At 34.1% G+C, this 17,623-nt stretch overlaps 1 protein-coding gene across 1 annotated transcript; it reads right to left on the bottom strand.

The window, feature by feature from the left end:
* Positions 1–5,573: 5,573 nt before the first annotated feature.
* LOC131072738 (pentatricopeptide repeat-containing protein At2g13600) lies at positions 5,574–7,935 on the bottom strand. Its single transcript, XM_059220434.1, has 4 exons — positions 7,221–7,935; positions 6,972–7,112; positions 6,380–6,809; positions 5,574–5,655 (listed from the first exon to the last, which is right to left on the bottom strand). Exons 1-4 carry the CDS (start codon positions 7,933–7,935, stop codon positions 5,574–5,576), a joined length of 1,368 nt encoding a protein of 455 aa, XP_059076417.1.
* Positions 7,936–17,623: the final 9,688 nt, after the last annotated feature.

The raw sequence follows: 17,623 nt of genomic DNA, 5'->3' as shown, positions 1-17,623 counted from the left end.
CGTATATTGTATTCTATTGTTGATTTCTTAATAATTTATTGGGTGACTTTTAGAGTGTGATATTTTTCTCTCAAAAGGGTTTTCACCACATAAGTCATTGTGTTGTGGTATGCATGCTATTTATGTTTATTTATTTTTTAGGTTTCTGTAATTGTTGTAAAGATCTAATTTTATTTTGTAGTACTCCCCTCTCAAGATTTGTGTAGGAAGTTGTTTCACTACCTTAACTTCCTTTCTATTTATTGCATTTTTCCAAATGGAAGATGATATGAAGCAGATGTTGGAGGATGAGATTTTGATGTGGGGACAACACTCCCTCAGTCAAACCATAATTTCCCTCTTTCAACCCTTTAATATAATCCTTAGATATTGTACCTATTTTTATTAGACTTCCCAATCTTCCTCACCAATTTTGGGGTGTTTCATTTTTTGAATCTACAATGTTTGTGGTCACTTTTTACAAGAAAATATATATTGAAATTTTTTGGCCATATTACCTAGGTTTTGCATTCTCGTGAGCATTGACGCCTCTAAAGATCTGCTCAAGGGTATGTTGTTGTTTGTTGGGGATAGATTATGGACTCAAACATTCGATTAAGGGTCTTCCCTTTCATTGTAGGAGGTGCCTTTCTATTGGATACCTTGTTTTGGAATACCATTGCTCTCACCCCAAGAAGGGTGAGGTGATTGAGTGGAGGAATGACCTTCATGATCGTTTGACTATAGTTGCTTCTAATATCAAGGACGAGGAGTCCCCAGTGGTTCTTGTTATAGAATTAGTTTCGCCTATCGTTGTTGAGACCTTAAAGATTTCTCTTGATGGGCCATCTTCTCAAGGTCCAATATTGGTTGCTTCACCTTTGGATCTCTCGGTGTTGAGTGTTAATTCTACTAATCCTACTCTACTAGAGGTTTCAATGCACATTAAGTGCCTCTTTTTACACTTGTGAGGGCTCATTTTGGGTCTTTAGCATCTCCTCTCCCACTTTTTTGAGTCTTTGGAGGATGATGTTTTGTGGAAGATTGTTCAAAGAAAGAAGAATGGTCTTCCTAAACATGCTTGTATTTCCCACACCTAGGTCATGGATGCTCAAAATGGTAAGTCAAGGCTTGGCGTTGTGTAGGTGGCCTTTGAGGTATGCTTGTTTTTGTAGCTAAGCTACAACCTAATTATATAGGATTCATGGTCCCTTCAAAACCATATTTGTGTTGACAAGTTGGGTATAATGTGTTTAATGTGTTAGGTCCTTTCAAAACCTATTAGGTTTTTTTTTTTTGTGGGTTTGCAACTTTGTTGTAGTCTTTTTTTGGGATAACTTTTGTGCTAGTGGATATTTGCTTAAAAAGGGCTATAGGGCCCTTCAAAACTTTCTTTACCCATATACTAAAAAAATAAACTATTTGTACCCACATTGAACATGTATAGAAGTTCTGAATTGGGCTAAAAAGAAATCAACTCTCCCTCTTAGCTAGGAAATTTTTTTGCAAGAAATATTGGCCTTTGCACGCTTCAAACTTTTCTTTTTGCTAAGGGCTTCGTTAGAATATCAACTAACTATTGATACACTACTTCCAAGACATGTAAGATGCAATGATGTTACTAAGCAATACCATATAGTTAGGAAACTTCTTCAGAGGTCTACTCTCCCTAAATGTGTTCTTAGGAGGCTCAACAACCTCTAGAGCATCCCTTAATGTTTATTAAAACCATTAAGTTCTCCTAACAGAAGAGTGGGCTAAAGTTCCTACCTCCTCACTTGAAGGTTGTTGTCTTGAATTGAAAATGATTTGGATCTTTGGAGATTCAACCTTTAAAGCTTCATGCTCCTCATCTTTTATTACTAATTTCCTAAGGCTTTTTGTGTGCAAAGTCCTCAAAATTTATATTCCTACCAATTACAAATTTCCTTAGCTTTAAAATGTAGAGCATGTAGGCTTTTGAAGTCTCACTTAATCTACAAATAAACCCTTCCTCCTAGAAGGTTCCAATATTGTCCTCTTCTCTATAGGTATATGGATATTTACTAAACAATCAATGATGCAAAAGAATCTCACCACCATTGAATGCATCCTCTAGCATCTCTTTCTCCTAGATCTTGGGAGGATACCAATTCTTGATGTAAATTGTTGTAAGACATGCTTATGCTAAAAGAAACATTGGAAGTTTAAGTCATGAATCATGACCTTAGTAGCCCTTATGATAGATTGCTTTCACCTTGCAATCCCATTTTGTTGTGGGTTTTATGAAACTATTAATTACCTCTTTATCCCTATTGCGTTGTAGAAACCCTTGAATTGCTTGGAGGTATATTCACCCCCATTGTCCAATCTCAAGACCTTGATATTCTTCTTCATTTGATTCATAACTAATGATTTGAACTCTAGAGACTTGCCATAAACCTCATCCTTAGTCTTTAAGAAGTAGATCCATGTCTTGTGAGAGAAATCATCAATGAAGGAAACATAGCACATGCTTCCTATAATTGATTCTATTGACATTAGTCCACACACATATGAATGCACTAAGCCTAGGATCTCCTTAGACCTATGCTCGTTTCTTGGGAAAGTAATCTTGGCATGCTTGCCAAGTTTGCATCCTCTACAAACTCCTTGTTGTTCAATGTTGAACTTTGGGAGTCTTGTGACAAACTCCCTCATAATAGGCAACATTGCATGATTTAGATGCCCCATCCTTGTGTTCCATAACTCACATAAATTGTCATTGTTATAAACTAGAGATAAAATTGGTTCGCCTTGTAACGTCTATAAGGTTGTAGGCAAAATTTCTTTGGTTTGATAAGGACTTGTTGATCCTTGATTTCTATTGCAAAACCCTTATCCTCCACGACATAAATTGAAAGAAATTTTTTCCTCAAACCAAGAACATACAAAATATCATCAAAATTTGAAGAGTTACCTAATTGTAATAAAAACTAACTATACCAACTACTGCTATTGGATTGCCATCATTACCAAGCTCAATCTGAACTCCAAAGTCATGTTCTCTTAAGTTGGTAAAATGTAAAGGTCTAATGGCGTATGTCGAAAGGCCCCACTTTCCACATACCAAACATCCTTTTAATTTATGCTGATAAAAAGACAAGAAACATTTAACTCTTTCACAAACTTGGTAGCAAACTAGTCCATTTGAGTATTTGTAGAAGATGCCACTTCCTTCTATCACTGATTCTTCTCTTTGCCTGTTTTCTTGTCTAAACATTGTGATACATAATAACCAAAATTATGAAAAGCAAAGCACTTAGTCTTTCTTCCTCGTCTATGAGGATGAATCTTCATCCTTTGCCTTCCCCTTGCTATTCCCTTCCCATTTATATCCATTTGTCTATCATTGTGAACTAAACTTTCATCAACGCCCTTTTGCTAGCTTTTAACTCCTAGATAAAATCATCCCTTCCAAATGAAGGAAGTTTTTCCTTGGCACAAATGCCCTAAATAAATGCACGCCATGAAGATGAGAGCCCATTCAAAGCTAAGTTCACTAGCTTTGCATCTTAAACCTTCTCCCCAACTGTTGCAAGTCGCTCACAAAGCTGAGTAACCTTCATCAGGTAACTAGTAATAGCATCCATATTAGACATCTCAATGGATCCGGTTCCGTTAATATCATTTTACTGTTAATGCCCACTTTGGAAAAGACTAACCAGAGTGCCAAACATCTCCTTGTCTATTTCCTTCTTTGACATGTGAGGAATTAACTGATCCTTTACTACATCTGGGATCACCTACTTGGCCTTTATTTCTTTCTTTTTATTAATTGCTAAGTTTTGTAGATCTGAAGGCAAAGCCACCTGATCCTGGACGATTTCCTAGAAATCATTTTACTCGGGTAATAAAGCCACCACGACTTTCCAAGGCAGTAAATTTAAGATGCCTTTAACGTATCCTTGAAACAAAGAGTAGGTGATTCCATTGGAAATAAATTTTTGATAAACAAACTCTCGAATTAAAAAATTAAAAAATCAGCACAAAAAATCAAAATTTCAAAACCTTGTTACAAATTATAGCCACCGCTTCAAGCTAAACCTTAGCCTGAAGTTTACAAAAAATTGAAATTCTTTAAATAGAGAGTGAAAACCTGGTCACCATTTTTAGAAACCTTAGCTCATTTCAAACCTTAGTTGTATTGTGCCCTAGTTGTCACAACAAACCCAACCACTATTTTAAACTCAACAAAATGACAAAAAAAATTATTGTTTCTTCAAAATGTTAACTTGAGTTTGAACCTATCCAAAAAAAAAAAAAGGGACATGACTTTTGCAACTATGATTGACCATTAATTAAAAAAAGAACTTGATTTAATAATCACACATTTTTAAATAAGAAATGTGAGCAATTTGTAGTATAACATCAAACCAATCAAACTATAATTGAAATTCAAATTATAAAACGAACAAAAGTACACACAAAAAAACAAAAAACAAAACAACTATCATTAGGCTTTGACCGAAAACAAACAAACTATCATTGGATAAATTGAAGATCTTCTCCAACACATTGCATATTTATTTTGGACATTCCTAGTCATCACCAAGGATCAAAGCCCAATTACCACATTTATTATAATCATCACCCACACTTTTCCTTCAAGTTGATGTATGCTGGAACATTGAACAGTTCTCCATAGACCTTCTATCATCGAGGAAAACTTCATCCCTTGTGCCCAAGTTCAAGAGTTGGTCCCAATTAGGGATTGTGTAGGCAAACCCTTCTTCGTACAATTTGCTCACATGTGGCAATTCGCCAAACTCTAATTGCTAGTAGTTAGTTCTTTGAAAGCAAGTGAAAAACATCCACCTCTAGAATTGTTAGATTTTGTTAAAGATCTGTTTTGTGACACTAATTCGCCTACAGTGTATTTCCTTAGTAAAGCTCCTCTCCTTGTGCAATCTAAACCCTTCATCTAGACAACAAAATTGTCCTAGTCTTCTTCAAAGTCTTCCTCGATCTAATCCTTTTAAAACAACTCATTTTAACCATGTCTTCAATATCATAAGATGCTCTTTTGTCATGCAATCTTTCATTTGTGATAGCTTGGACAAAACATAGCAACCTTTGAACCAAAGGTCAAAGCCTTACCTCTCACACATTATTACAATCACCAAACATTTGTCATTTGATCTAAAAACATCTATTCAAAATAGAAAAGCAAAGCAATATCCAAAGAGCAACAAATAAAGATAAATAAAGATATTTGAGGTGTCTTAAGAAACCAAAGAACACTAGAATCAATGAACCTCAATGAATGAATAAGGCGGCAAAGATGCCTTGGTAAATAGACCTCTTAAGACGGAAAATTATTCCCTTCTACTTGGGCCAACTTGTCCATGTGAGTTTAGAAATTTAACAACATATTAAATATCCCAATGAGCCAGCTTCGACTTGTCGCTCAAATTGGGTTTAGCAAGCCAGATTTAATATTCTAAAATATGCACAAGCCAATACAATTGATCCACAAAAAGGTACCCTAAAACTGACAAAGGTTGGAGTGAAGAACAATAAAGAGATGCTGTTCCTATAATCTTCAAGCATTAGATTCCTTGTTAGCGCTTCTCTCACATTTCCTGCTGCTCAAGCATCTTCCTTTTCCCATTTTCCACCTCCTCAACCTTTTTGTTCCAAATATGTACAGCTTTCCTGAAAAACAGTTCAATGTCATGAAACCTCCATGTAGTCACAAAACAGAGCTTTAACAAAAACCCATCGGTGTATACAAGGATCGATGCACATTGCCAGTATTAATATATATATCTGAATGTATGCAGCTAACAGTACGGTTTAGATGTCCAAGCCCTCAGAAAAAGCAATTTTTATAAACAGAAAGTAGAACCTTGTCCCACAGGTGTGACATGGAACTTCTTATTAATGCAAGCCTGTATTAAAAGATTGCTTTTCTTAGCATCACCAACAATCTCTACAGGAACGTTGTCCTTTTTTGAAATGAGGAAATCTGTTCGCATCTATTACAACATCTTTTCTTGCCACGCTCTTGGAGATAAACTCGGTTTTTGTGTGGCAGTTCAAATACTGAGTCTCTTGACGACTCCAATAGTTGCGCCGATTGTGTGTAACAATCCAAAATCAATTGCCAACTTATCACTATGATGGCAGAGTGATCATCCTTCTTCCTCTTCTTCCATATGATTATTCAGGACATCTTGAATCTGCAAACTAACCTGCTGCCTACATCTTCCAAGGCAAGCTCTCCAACTTTGCCTATATCTCTGGTGTTTGTGGGTGTAGTAAGTCTCATGCACAAAAAGCATGCACCAGTTTATGACCTTCGATCCAACTGCATCCAGGTGACTTTCTTATTCCTCTATCTTTCATCAAACTCCATATTTTTTTAGCCTCATCCCACCTGCCCACTTCTGAATAGACGTTTGACAGAAGAACATAAGGCGCGACGTTTCCAGGATCCAGCTCAAAAAGTAGAGTTGCTGCAAAAATTCCTAAATCTATATTCTTATGTGATCTACATGCACCGAGCAAACACATCCACACAACCACCTCAGGTTTAATTGGCATTTTAATGATGAAGTTAAGAGTTTCCTCAAGACAGCCAGCACGGCCAAGAAGATCGACCATGCACACATAATGATCAATTGTAGGTGTTAAGCAATAAGGGTTACTCATGTCATTCAAGTATTTACAGCCCTCATCCACCAAACCGGCATGGCTGCATGCAAATAAAACACAAGCAAAGCTTACGCGGTCAGGGTATGTTCCAGAGTTCTTCATTAGTTCGAAGTGTTGGAGAGCATCCTTGCTAAAGCCATTTTGTGCATATCCTGCAATCATTGCAGTCCATGAGACCACATTTCTTTGACGCATTTCTTCAAAAACTTCACGTGCCTTGTGCACGGCTCCACATTTTGCATACATGTCTATCAAGGCATTTGCAACTACGATATTTGACAAAAATCCACTTTCGATTATGCTTCGATGGATACCCCTTCCCTGTTCTAAAGTCCCAAATTGGGCACAGGCTGGAAGGATGCTGGCAAAGGTTGTGGAATCTGGCGTTAAACCTGCTGATTGCATTTTCCTAAAAGTCTCTAATGCCTTTTCAAAAAACCCATTTTGTGCATATCCTGTCATCATAGTATTCCATGAGACCACGTTTCGTTGAGGAATTTTGTCAAACAGTTCATATGCCTTCTGTATGCTTCCACATTTTGCATACATGTCAACCAAGGCACTTGCGACTACGACATCGGGTGAAGACCCGCTTTCAATTATGCTTTGATGGATTTTTACACCATGTTCTAAAGCTCCCAATTTGGCACAGGCTGGAAGGACGCTAGCAAAGGTTGCGGAGTTCGGTTTTAGACCTGCAAAGTGCATTTGCTTAAATATCTCCAAAGCCCTTTCATCAAATCCATTTTGCATATATCCTGCAATCATCGTATTCCATGAGATGACATCTTGCTGAGACATTTCTTTAAAAAGCTTCAAAGCCTCATCGAGAACACCATTTTGTGTGTACCCTGTAATCATTGCATTCCATGTAACCATATTTCTTTGAGGCATTTTTTCAAACAGTTCGCGTGCCTTGTTTATGCTACCACATTTTGCATACATGTCTAACAGCGCAGTAGCAACGACAACATCTGACAAACATCCCCTTTCCATTATGCTTTGATGGATTTTCATACCCTTTTCCAAATCTCTTATTTTAGCACAGGCTGGAAGTATGCTGGCAAAGGTGAAATGATTGGGTTGGGCATCCGATCCTTGCATTTGGTTAAATAGTGTTAATGCTTCGTGAGGATAGCCATGTATTTGGTAAGCTGCAATTATCACATTCCATGAGAAGCTGTTTGGGTTTTTCATGTCGTCAAAGACTTTACGAGCATCTGCCAATTCGCCGCACTTGACATACATATTGATAAGCTTTTCTTTTAGAGAACTCATTCCTTGCAATGCCGACCTGCCATAGTTGAACATATGTAGAAGAGTATGCAGAATGTGTAACGCCGCCTTCAGTCAAGCCTCTCTGCATGATCCTTTGAAAATGATATCCCGCCATCGGAATTATGCATTGCCTATTTGATTATCCTTAAAAAAGTGTGATTTGATTATTTGGTGTGGAGTTAAATTAATAAACATCTGGTTTTAAGTTTTTCACAACCAAACTTTTTCAATTTTTTTTCTTTTCCTTAAAGAATATGTTAAAGCAATGAAATTGAATTAGCTATGGCTATTAGTAAGGAGTCATTTATTCTCCCTATAAAACAACATCTGATAAAAAATACAAAATCTGAAATGGCAACGGATTTTTAAGCAATTTCTATTAGTTGGATTCTCTTAAACTGTCTTCTCAATGCTGTAAAAATGCAAAAAATCTGCTGAAAAACAATTATGTTATGCAAATTTGTATTTTTTATATTTTGTATAGAGAATAAACTTATATTTATCTTTTCATAAACGTTGATCAACATAAAAAATAAAGCATATTGAAGCTCATGTGCACTTCATTTGAGAAAAAAATTAATGGTGAAACTAATTTCCACTTTTGTTAGATTGTTGATCAAATGGTATTTGTATTCAATGTATAGAGACTTGAGCTTAATCTTGTAGTCACTATTGTTAATGGAGACCTTGTTGGAGTTGAAACTTGAACCATATAGCTCTTGAAAATCACTTGCAACCAAAACACTATCACAAAAGATAGAAAAATTAATTGATATGTAATGAGAGCCTAAGAATTATATTGATCTAATAAGAATGAATGAATTATAATAAACAATAAATCACTTTTAATAAATGATAAATAAATCCTAATTGAATCCTCACATTTCCTAATTGAATCTCAAATGAGAGGAATAAATTAAATCGTGAAATGTGTCTTAATCTTATATTTGAGAAAAAAAAGGTATATGACTTAAGTAAGCTTAAGTAAGCTAGTGAGAAAAGGGACCTGATAATTAATTAATCAACTAATTACATTTTTACTCTTAACAACCCCTTAAGTGCCACTTAGGGAAAAACTAAAAACACTAACAATGAATGCATACATGGATGCATGGATGGGTCCTTGCTACAAGTCCTAATGAGTTACCCATGTACACAAAATATGTATTTGATACCCAAAGAAAATGAGAAAACTTCATGGGAAAAAAATCCTCTCCAAAATAGAGAAAAAGAAATAAACACATACATGTGATGGAATATTGAAGGACTCAATATTATTGCTTCCATTACATAAGTACAATCAAGACCCCCCTTGGAGAGAAAAGAGGAGATTATAAATCTAATGGAATGTACAAAAAATCCTTCAAGAGGGGAGAGAAAAATTATCATTATGTTTGCCTTTTAAAATTGCTTAAGTCTTGGCATGTTTGAATCAAAAGATGCCATATTGGATGAAACAAATTCAAACACTATGAAGAATCGAGAAGAGTAATCTCCTAAGACAATAACAATGTGATAACATTTATGATGTAATTTTCATCAAAGAGGAAGTGAATATCCTCAATAGTGTACCCAATATTTGTAATGTGTGACTACAAATAAATATGCAATGTGTTAGCAAAAAATTATATCTTACAAAGCTACAATTGAAAGCCCATTAACATCCTACTCAATTGAACTAAGCTCTAAAGAAGCAAAAGATGAAGGATATGTAAGATTGGTACAAATCTCATGAACCAAGGTGGATGAAAGTGCACACAACTTCAAGAGACCAAAGTTCACTTCAAGAATGTGATCCACTCTAGATGCATAAGAGTGTATAATAGTCAAAGGTAGTACAAGATCATCTTGAGAAAAATGTTAAAAAGGCATATAGTTGAGATGCATTATCAACCATCCCAACAAGAACAATATCTCTACTATTCAAGTCTCTGAAAAGTATTGTATCTGGTGTGAACTCAACAATCCTCCATGCTCCACTATCTGTAATATGATAGATGGAAAGAAGATTGGTTTCAATAATTAAGGGGGGAAAAAGTACACCATTGAATATGTCATTATCAATATTAATAAATCCTTTTTAGCAAAACCTTATATATCTATCATTTATCATCAATATGTGTGATAAAGTAAAAATCTCAAATGAAGAGAACATACCTTATGATGAAGCCATGTGATATGAGGCTTTTCAATCAATGTCATTATCTAGACTAAATACTAGTAGATACAAAAAGTGCATTTCCTTTTATCTTGTCTATTTTATATTTGTCATTTTAGTTGACCTTGACTATGTAGGTGATGTGATGATGAAAAAGAGGATGCACATGATGTCATAGATGAAGGCAACTACATATTATTATTTTTAATAAGGTTCTTCAACTATAAATATATTTTTCATAACGTTGATGTAGACTTCTAAAAATGACTATTACATTTCCATATTGTCAAATTATTAAGTATCTATCAAGCATTATCATTACCAAGAACTAGCTCTATCACTATCAAGCATCCATTATCAAGTATCAAGCCTTCAACTATCATTATGATAACAAAGTTATGCTACAAAATCTAATAAAAAATCTACATCAAGCATTCAAGTATTTATCGAGTAATAATGGAGTCGCCTAAGGTCTTTGTGCTGGTATTATTGTTTATCATTTGATTTATGCACAAATTTTAGGCTTCATTTCGTGATTGTATAGATTTTGATTTTGGATCTTGAATTGCATTTGTCTTGAGTAAACTTTTATCTCAATCTTTATCATTTTAGAGATCTAGTTTGAAGCAACAAGAATATTTCATCTATATCAAAGTATAAAATCATATTCAAGATATTGCATGACATCCACAAGATCACAACACCTCCTTTGGAAACAAGTTAAGTAGATTCGCAATCACCTCCTTTGGAACACTCCCATAGTATCCCAACTTCACAAGTTGAGCATACAACTTCATGGAATCCTCCTTTTGAAGAAGGTGATCAACAAGAACCAACATTAGAAGAATTAAGAGAATTTGAACAAGACCCTGAGGGTATGAAAGTGTTGGAAGTGATTCTTAATTCAAATCCTAATTACTATTTTGGGTTGCTAGCTCGAAGGGGTGCCAATTTACCTAAAGCCTTTGATACCTCCACTATCATGGATCAACATACACCTAATTCATCCTTTCCTATGACATATTCCATTCCTCCATCCATATGCATGTCCTTTCCTCAAAATCTTCCACAAGTGAGCCAACTAGCATCCTGCCTTCCATTCTCATCCATAGCACAAGAAGTCATATCCCACATTGTTTCCACCCACCAACAAAGTCAACCAATGGCATCTCATGCATATGCCTACCAATAACCCAACCAATGAAATTTCATGCCTATGTTTACCAAAATTATGCTCCACCTACTCAACCTCTTGGCTTCACTTACATTCCACGTAATAATTTTTTTGGCTCCACTTACATCCCACAAAATCAGCCACCCATTTCCACTTATAACCTCAACCCATTCCCATTAATACCCCTAAGTGACTTGACATCCCAAATATAGAGCTTGTAACAAAAGATAGAAAATATGAAAATGGGAAACATTAAATAAGAGTTACACACTTGAATATACATGCCCTTATCCCTTTGATAGATCTATACCCATGATACCTTTCCCCAATATTTTGAGGTTCCTAAAATTGACAACTATAAAGAAAAATACGATCCTTGTGTGCATGTAAGGGAATTTTATCTAGCTTGCATGGATGTAGCTAACAATGATCCATATCTTATGTGCCTCTTTCCAAGAAGCTTGGGAGGTATAAATATTGAGTGGTTTTCACATTTACATCATGGCATGAAGTCCTTTCATGAGTTAGTAGAAAAAATTCTCACACTTTTCATACAACATTGAACATGAGGTTTCTATGATTGATTTATGCAACACAAAACAAATAAATGGAGAAATATTTTCTTCCATCTTACAACAATGGATAAATCTAGCAAGAAAGTGTCCTTATCACATTTCTGAAACACAACTTGTTAACATATTTGTTCAAAACTTAAACCAAGAAATGGACTTTCATTTGCAAGTTCAATGTGTTGATACATTTGATGAGATCATTAAAAAGGGGATAAACATTGTAAAGGCTCTTATATTGCTAAAAGTCTTGTGAAAATTATAAGGACAACAATGATAATCCCTCAACATCTAATGATAAACCTCACCCTTGGTTTAAGAACAAGAATGTTGTCAATGATGGTGTAGTGGACTCAAAAGCTATTCAAACCCCATTTAATATATTAGTAGACACTCAAGGTATTACCCTTACCAAAAAAAATAAACCCTTTTAAAAAAAAAAACCTCCAAGAATAAAATTCACTCCCCTCGGAGAACCCTTTCAAAGTGCCTTGCAAAAACTTGTCCAAGCTAAAATAATTACATTACCCAAAGTCAAAAATCAATAACCAATAGTAAAACCAACACGGTACAAAGATAATGAGTTTTGAGATTATCATAGAATCAAAGGGCATGTGACTTCAAACTGTGTGGAATTGAAACAACTTATCCAAGATCTTATAGACGATGTTACTGTTGAAGACACTCCCCCTACCATAAATAATGATCTCAATAAATTTAAGGATCCACTCCCTAAACATGAAAAATAATATTCCTCTAGCAAGGGTAGCTCCCCCAACAATGTTGATTATTCTGCCATGGCTTACGATTACACCATAACTTGTCTAAAGAAAATTATACCTTCCATAGATCCAATTATCGCCTTCCAAATCAAGATAAAATTATCCCTTACAAGTCAACAACATGTAAAGATAAGATGTTAAATCAATATCAAAGCATCATTTTCAATGTACCTGTTCCATCGCAAGATCAAGATATATTCCTTCTTCACCTTCACAAGCCCACTCCATCGCAAGACCCAAGTATCTCCTCCATGTCACCTCAAAAGTAAATTATTCTTTACACTGCACCTCATGATCCTATTACAAGTCAAGATCAAAGTGTCCTTCCATTTCCATCTCAAGATCCTAGCATACCTTCTAGTTGGCTTCATGATCCTAAACCTCCACAAGATTTATTCATACCCATTCAAGTAATACATGTCAAAACACAACCTAAATTGACATCCAAACTTGTTCATCCAAAACCCTCACACACTCTTAAGCCAAAGCCTCCACCGTCTATCTCCCATTCTACCTTCCTTTTTTTGATCTTGATTATCCTATCCATATCCTCCATCATATATGCTTTGTCGTAACTAAGTATCGTCATCCACCTAGGTATCCCCATCCCATCTTTGATCTTGATTTATCTCTTAGATTTTATATCTGGCTAGCATTTGTAAGCCTACCAAAACCATTATTGCCATTGCTCTAAGAAGAAGGTCAAAACTCATAATCACAAGGATTGAGTAAAAAATTGATCATATCACAATGAAGCTCCAACTGTCTATCCCAACCCACCATACCTCATCCCTAGTTGGAGTCATCTTCTTGACCTAGTCATGGGAGTGGATCTACATCCTTATCTTGAGAAAAGTGATATAAAAAACAAACAGTTATGACTTGAACCAAATAAATAACAAATATAAAAAACATTCACTTCATAAGACTTGAACTTTTGAGCTTTCACGAAAAATCATGAGTGAAAGACTAATGTCGATCTAAGCCTGCTTCTTGCATATCTTGTTTGCCTAATCTATCACATGTCTATTCATTGTTTATCTAGCTATATTTACGTTGATAGGATGTATTCTTCCCATATCAAAATTTATCTAGCTATCTATGCCTCAACAAATCTATCTTTCCTATACAATTGCTATCTATATATATTGAACTTATCGTTTTGGCAATAGATGTGCTGGTTGTTTGGCTTACTTTGTCATTTGGTATTTTTGCTTATTGATTTATCTTTTGATCTTTTACATTTATCACTTTATTGTGATCCTTGGAGCTTTGATCTTGTTGTCTTTTAATTATTTTATCTTATTCTTTGATTCTTCATATCTTTTTCGTTCATCCTTAATCATTTCATCTTAATCTTTGATCCTTAATATTTTTATCTTAATATGTGATCTTTGATCTTTTTATCTTAATGTTTGATCCTTGATCCTTGACCTTTGATATTTTCTTGTCATCTATTACCAAGATTCTTGTAGAAGCCTCGATCTTGATATTGTTGTGGAGAGTGAGGAATCAAGTATGATCTTTACTTTTATGCGTATCTTTTTGGATTTTTTATTTTTACCTATTTTGAGGAAGCTTGTAGAAGCCTTAATTTTGATATTATTGTGGAGTGTGAGGAATGGGGCATGACCATTTTTTTTTATCATTTTATCTTTCATTTTGATCTTTGACCTTTAATTTGAATCATTATTTTCTTGTGTGTTGTTTGCTTCATAGGATGGTCAATGATGATATAAAGCATAACAAAAATAGAAGGCATTTATCCATCCATCTTGCATGTCCTATCATATCCATCCATTTTGCATGTCCTACCATATCCTATCCATCTTGCACATCTCTCATTCATTTTATTACCTATTTATGTGCTTCACCTTATATTGATCAATGGGCTAATTTGCACATAGTTGCCTCTAATTGCTTTCACATATCTTTCACACACATCACATATCTCTTTGAGAGTTTGACCTAAAATGTTTTTTTCTAGCAAATCTCTCGAGGGGGCATTCTTCCATCACAAGTATCCTCTTTTTCTTTGAAAACAACACTATAAAAAACACTGTCTTAAAGAGGGGCATAGTGTAGACATTTGAAAATGACAATGCATTTTCATCTTGTCAATGTTATTATCTTCTCATTAAAACTTGGACATCATTTAAATTAATTACTGGAGTTTAATCATTTAATTATTTCATTAGCCTTTTTATCCATAATTAATTAAATATTTTTATTTAATTAATTTTACTATTTTAATCTTAATACTAATTAAATAGTTTATTAATTTTACTCCCATAAATAAATAATTTATTTGAAAATTATTCAATTAAATAACACCCCCTTTTCAAAATTAAATAAATTCAAACAATGTATTTAATTTTCCCACCTCAAATAAACAAAATAAATTCCTCTATGCATTTTGCATTCTTCCTTATCCTTCCACCTTATCAATCTATGTGCATTACACGTCTTGCCTTCTCTCAAATTTTCTCATCCATCTATCTATCATTTAATCTCCACCATTGGTCAAGTGTTATGTGAGACATAAATAAGACCTTCACTCATTCATTTCCCCCCAACACTTTTAAGCACTTACACTATCATCAAATTATCAAGTATCTATCAAGCATTATCTTATCAAGAGCTAGCATTATTGCTTTTACGAATCTATTATCAAGCATCAAGCCTCCATACTAGCATGATGATATCAAAGTTGTGCTGAAGAGAAAATCTACATCAAGCATTCAAGTATTTATCAAGCAACAATGGAGGCTCCTAAGGTCTTTATGTTGGTATTATTATTTATCATTTGATTTATGCATAAATATTATGCTTCATTTTGTAATTGCGTGGATTGTAAGTTTAGATCTTGCATTGCATTTATTTCCTTATTGTGACTCACATTTTCATACATTTGTAGTTGATATTAATCATGTTTCTACTTTTTACAATATGCACATTTTGATCTCTCATTCTTAGATGATTCCCTTCTGAAAGGGAAAAGGAATCATATGTATAGATGTGATTCCTTTGCTTTCTCATTACATGAAATCATTCCCCCCCCCCACCCCCAATTTCTTTCATTTTTTGTTTGGAGCCTATAGATATTCGATGCTTTGAGTTGCAATAAGACCTTATGGTTCAAAAGACTTGAATTTACCCATATGTACCAAGTTCAAGTCTACTCCCTAGTGAGTGATGAAGCAAAATCATCAAGTGAAGGAATCATACATGTAGTACTAAAACCATCTCTAGTAGTATAGAATGTAGAAACAAAAAATGAATAATTAAGAGAAATCTTGGTAAGGATGGAAAGAATCAAGTACTTGTCATGTTGCATAATGTTCCACAAGATTCATCATGTTTGGCATACCATTTTCTCTTTTCTGCAACTATTGTTTATTCAAGTTATGTACCCATGGTCATTCAGTACAACCCCTATTTTTTTCATTTGATCTCTATTTTTTTTTTCCACCTATAATAATTGTATGAGGTGAGGAGAAATGTGGCTTCTATCCATGAATTTTGTTCAAAAAATATAGAAATAGAAGGAGAAACACTATTATACCCGTCACAATATAAGAAAATAAACCCCCTTGTTCCAAAAATTATATTTTTAAAAATTAAGTCAAAAACAAAAGCCTAAATTCTAATGGAAATAATAGGCACTTGATAAAAAGATCAAGGATTGTATGATTGCATAAAGTTTGTTACCAACTTGTTGATGACTATTCATTTGCAAAAAATGGACACTAAATACCCAAGTTATGTAGGATTAATAAAAATTGCTCCAAAAAGGCCCTTAGAAGTGTAGGTAGGGGCTAAATCTTTAGTCACTAGTATAAATTCAAACATGGCATCAAACCATTAGATCTATAATTTTTTTTGAAATATTTGTCATTGTGTTCAAATGGTGCACCTTAGAGCAAATTGAATCTTGATTTTTCTCTTACAATGCCCAAAAACCTCAACATCAATTGTCAAAATCATTGAAATTTGAGGAAAAAGAAGTACGAGACATTATTTTAGGGCACTGGATGGGTAAACGTACAAAGTTGCGTCACACTTTTATAAAGACATTAAGTTGAACTAGCAAATTAACAACACCTATCACTAAGGTGATATATTGGCAACTAGTGGCACTAAGGTGTTTTGGGGGCTAAAATCTTTGGTCACTAATTTGAACTAGGATATAAAAATTCTAGGCCTAAACCAATAGAAAACAAGGTAAATTGTTAAAAAATGCAAAAATGAATAAACTCGATTACGTAAACCAATTTGTTTTTTGGTAGTCTTTGTAGTCACATAAATCTGTCCATTTTAATTAAATGAATATTTCGTATTTATTTGATTAAAAATCCACTAGCCATCAGTTAATTAAATTAATATTTAATTAATTCATCTTCAAACATTCTCCTATTAATTAAATAAATTATTCAATTTATTTTAATTAATTCACTAAATCAAATTCACAATTAATTAAATGAATAAATTATATTTATTCAATTTAATCTTCTTTCCTCTTTTAAATAAATTAAATAAGATATTTATTTAAAATCATAAATCCCCCCCCCCCACTTGCATTTTCCTACAAATGCAAGTTGCAACCACAAGTTGAAATAAATTAATTTTATTTTAATTAAAATCCTATTTTCCCTCACCCACCAAATCCACTTGCACTCCTCAACCCCCTTCTAGATTCTTCTAAACCCTTCCTAATTAACTTAATCTATCCCCTAATTATTGTCACATTCCTAAGCAACTTGGAGTCACTTCTCAAAGACTTCAAAGTCTTTGAAAAACATTTAATGTTTTGTGTGTTCAACAATTTAACCTCTAAAGTCTTCTAAACCACTTATGGCTCTTACATGACCATTTATGGTTAACCCCTAACTCAACTCTCATGTGACTCATGTGTCTCCTCAAGCATTTATTGCTTTGACCATGGTTATCCCTTTAACCTTTTGCACAAGAGTTTATCCATTGGATAAAAGCTTTATTCTTTGAA

The sequence above is a fragment of the Cryptomeria japonica genome, chromosome 5 (assembly GCF_030272615.1).
Source record: "Cryptomeria japonica chromosome 5, Sugi_1.0, whole genome shotgun sequence".
NCBI lineage: Eukaryota > Viridiplantae > Streptophyta > Pinopsida > Cupressales > Cupressaceae > Cryptomeria > Cryptomeria japonica.
Note: the sequence above shows the minus strand (reverse complement) of the source record. Positions and strands in the feature narration are given on the sequence as shown.

Excerpts from the sequence above, each read along its gene's own strand:
- LOC131072738 (XM_059220434.1), bottom strand. The coding sequence starts at position 7,935 with ATGAGTTCTCTAAAAGAAAAGCTTATCAATATGTATGTCAAGTGCGGC. Across the intron at positions 7,113-7,220 it reads ACCCGATGTCGTAGTCGCAA|GATATGCACAAAATGGGTTT; the intron begins GTGCCTTGGTTG and ends CTATGATGACAG. Across the intron at positions 6,810-6,971 it reads GACTTTAGAACAGGGAAGGG|GATATGCACAAAATGGCTTT; the intron begins GTATCCATCGAA and ends CAATGATTGCAG.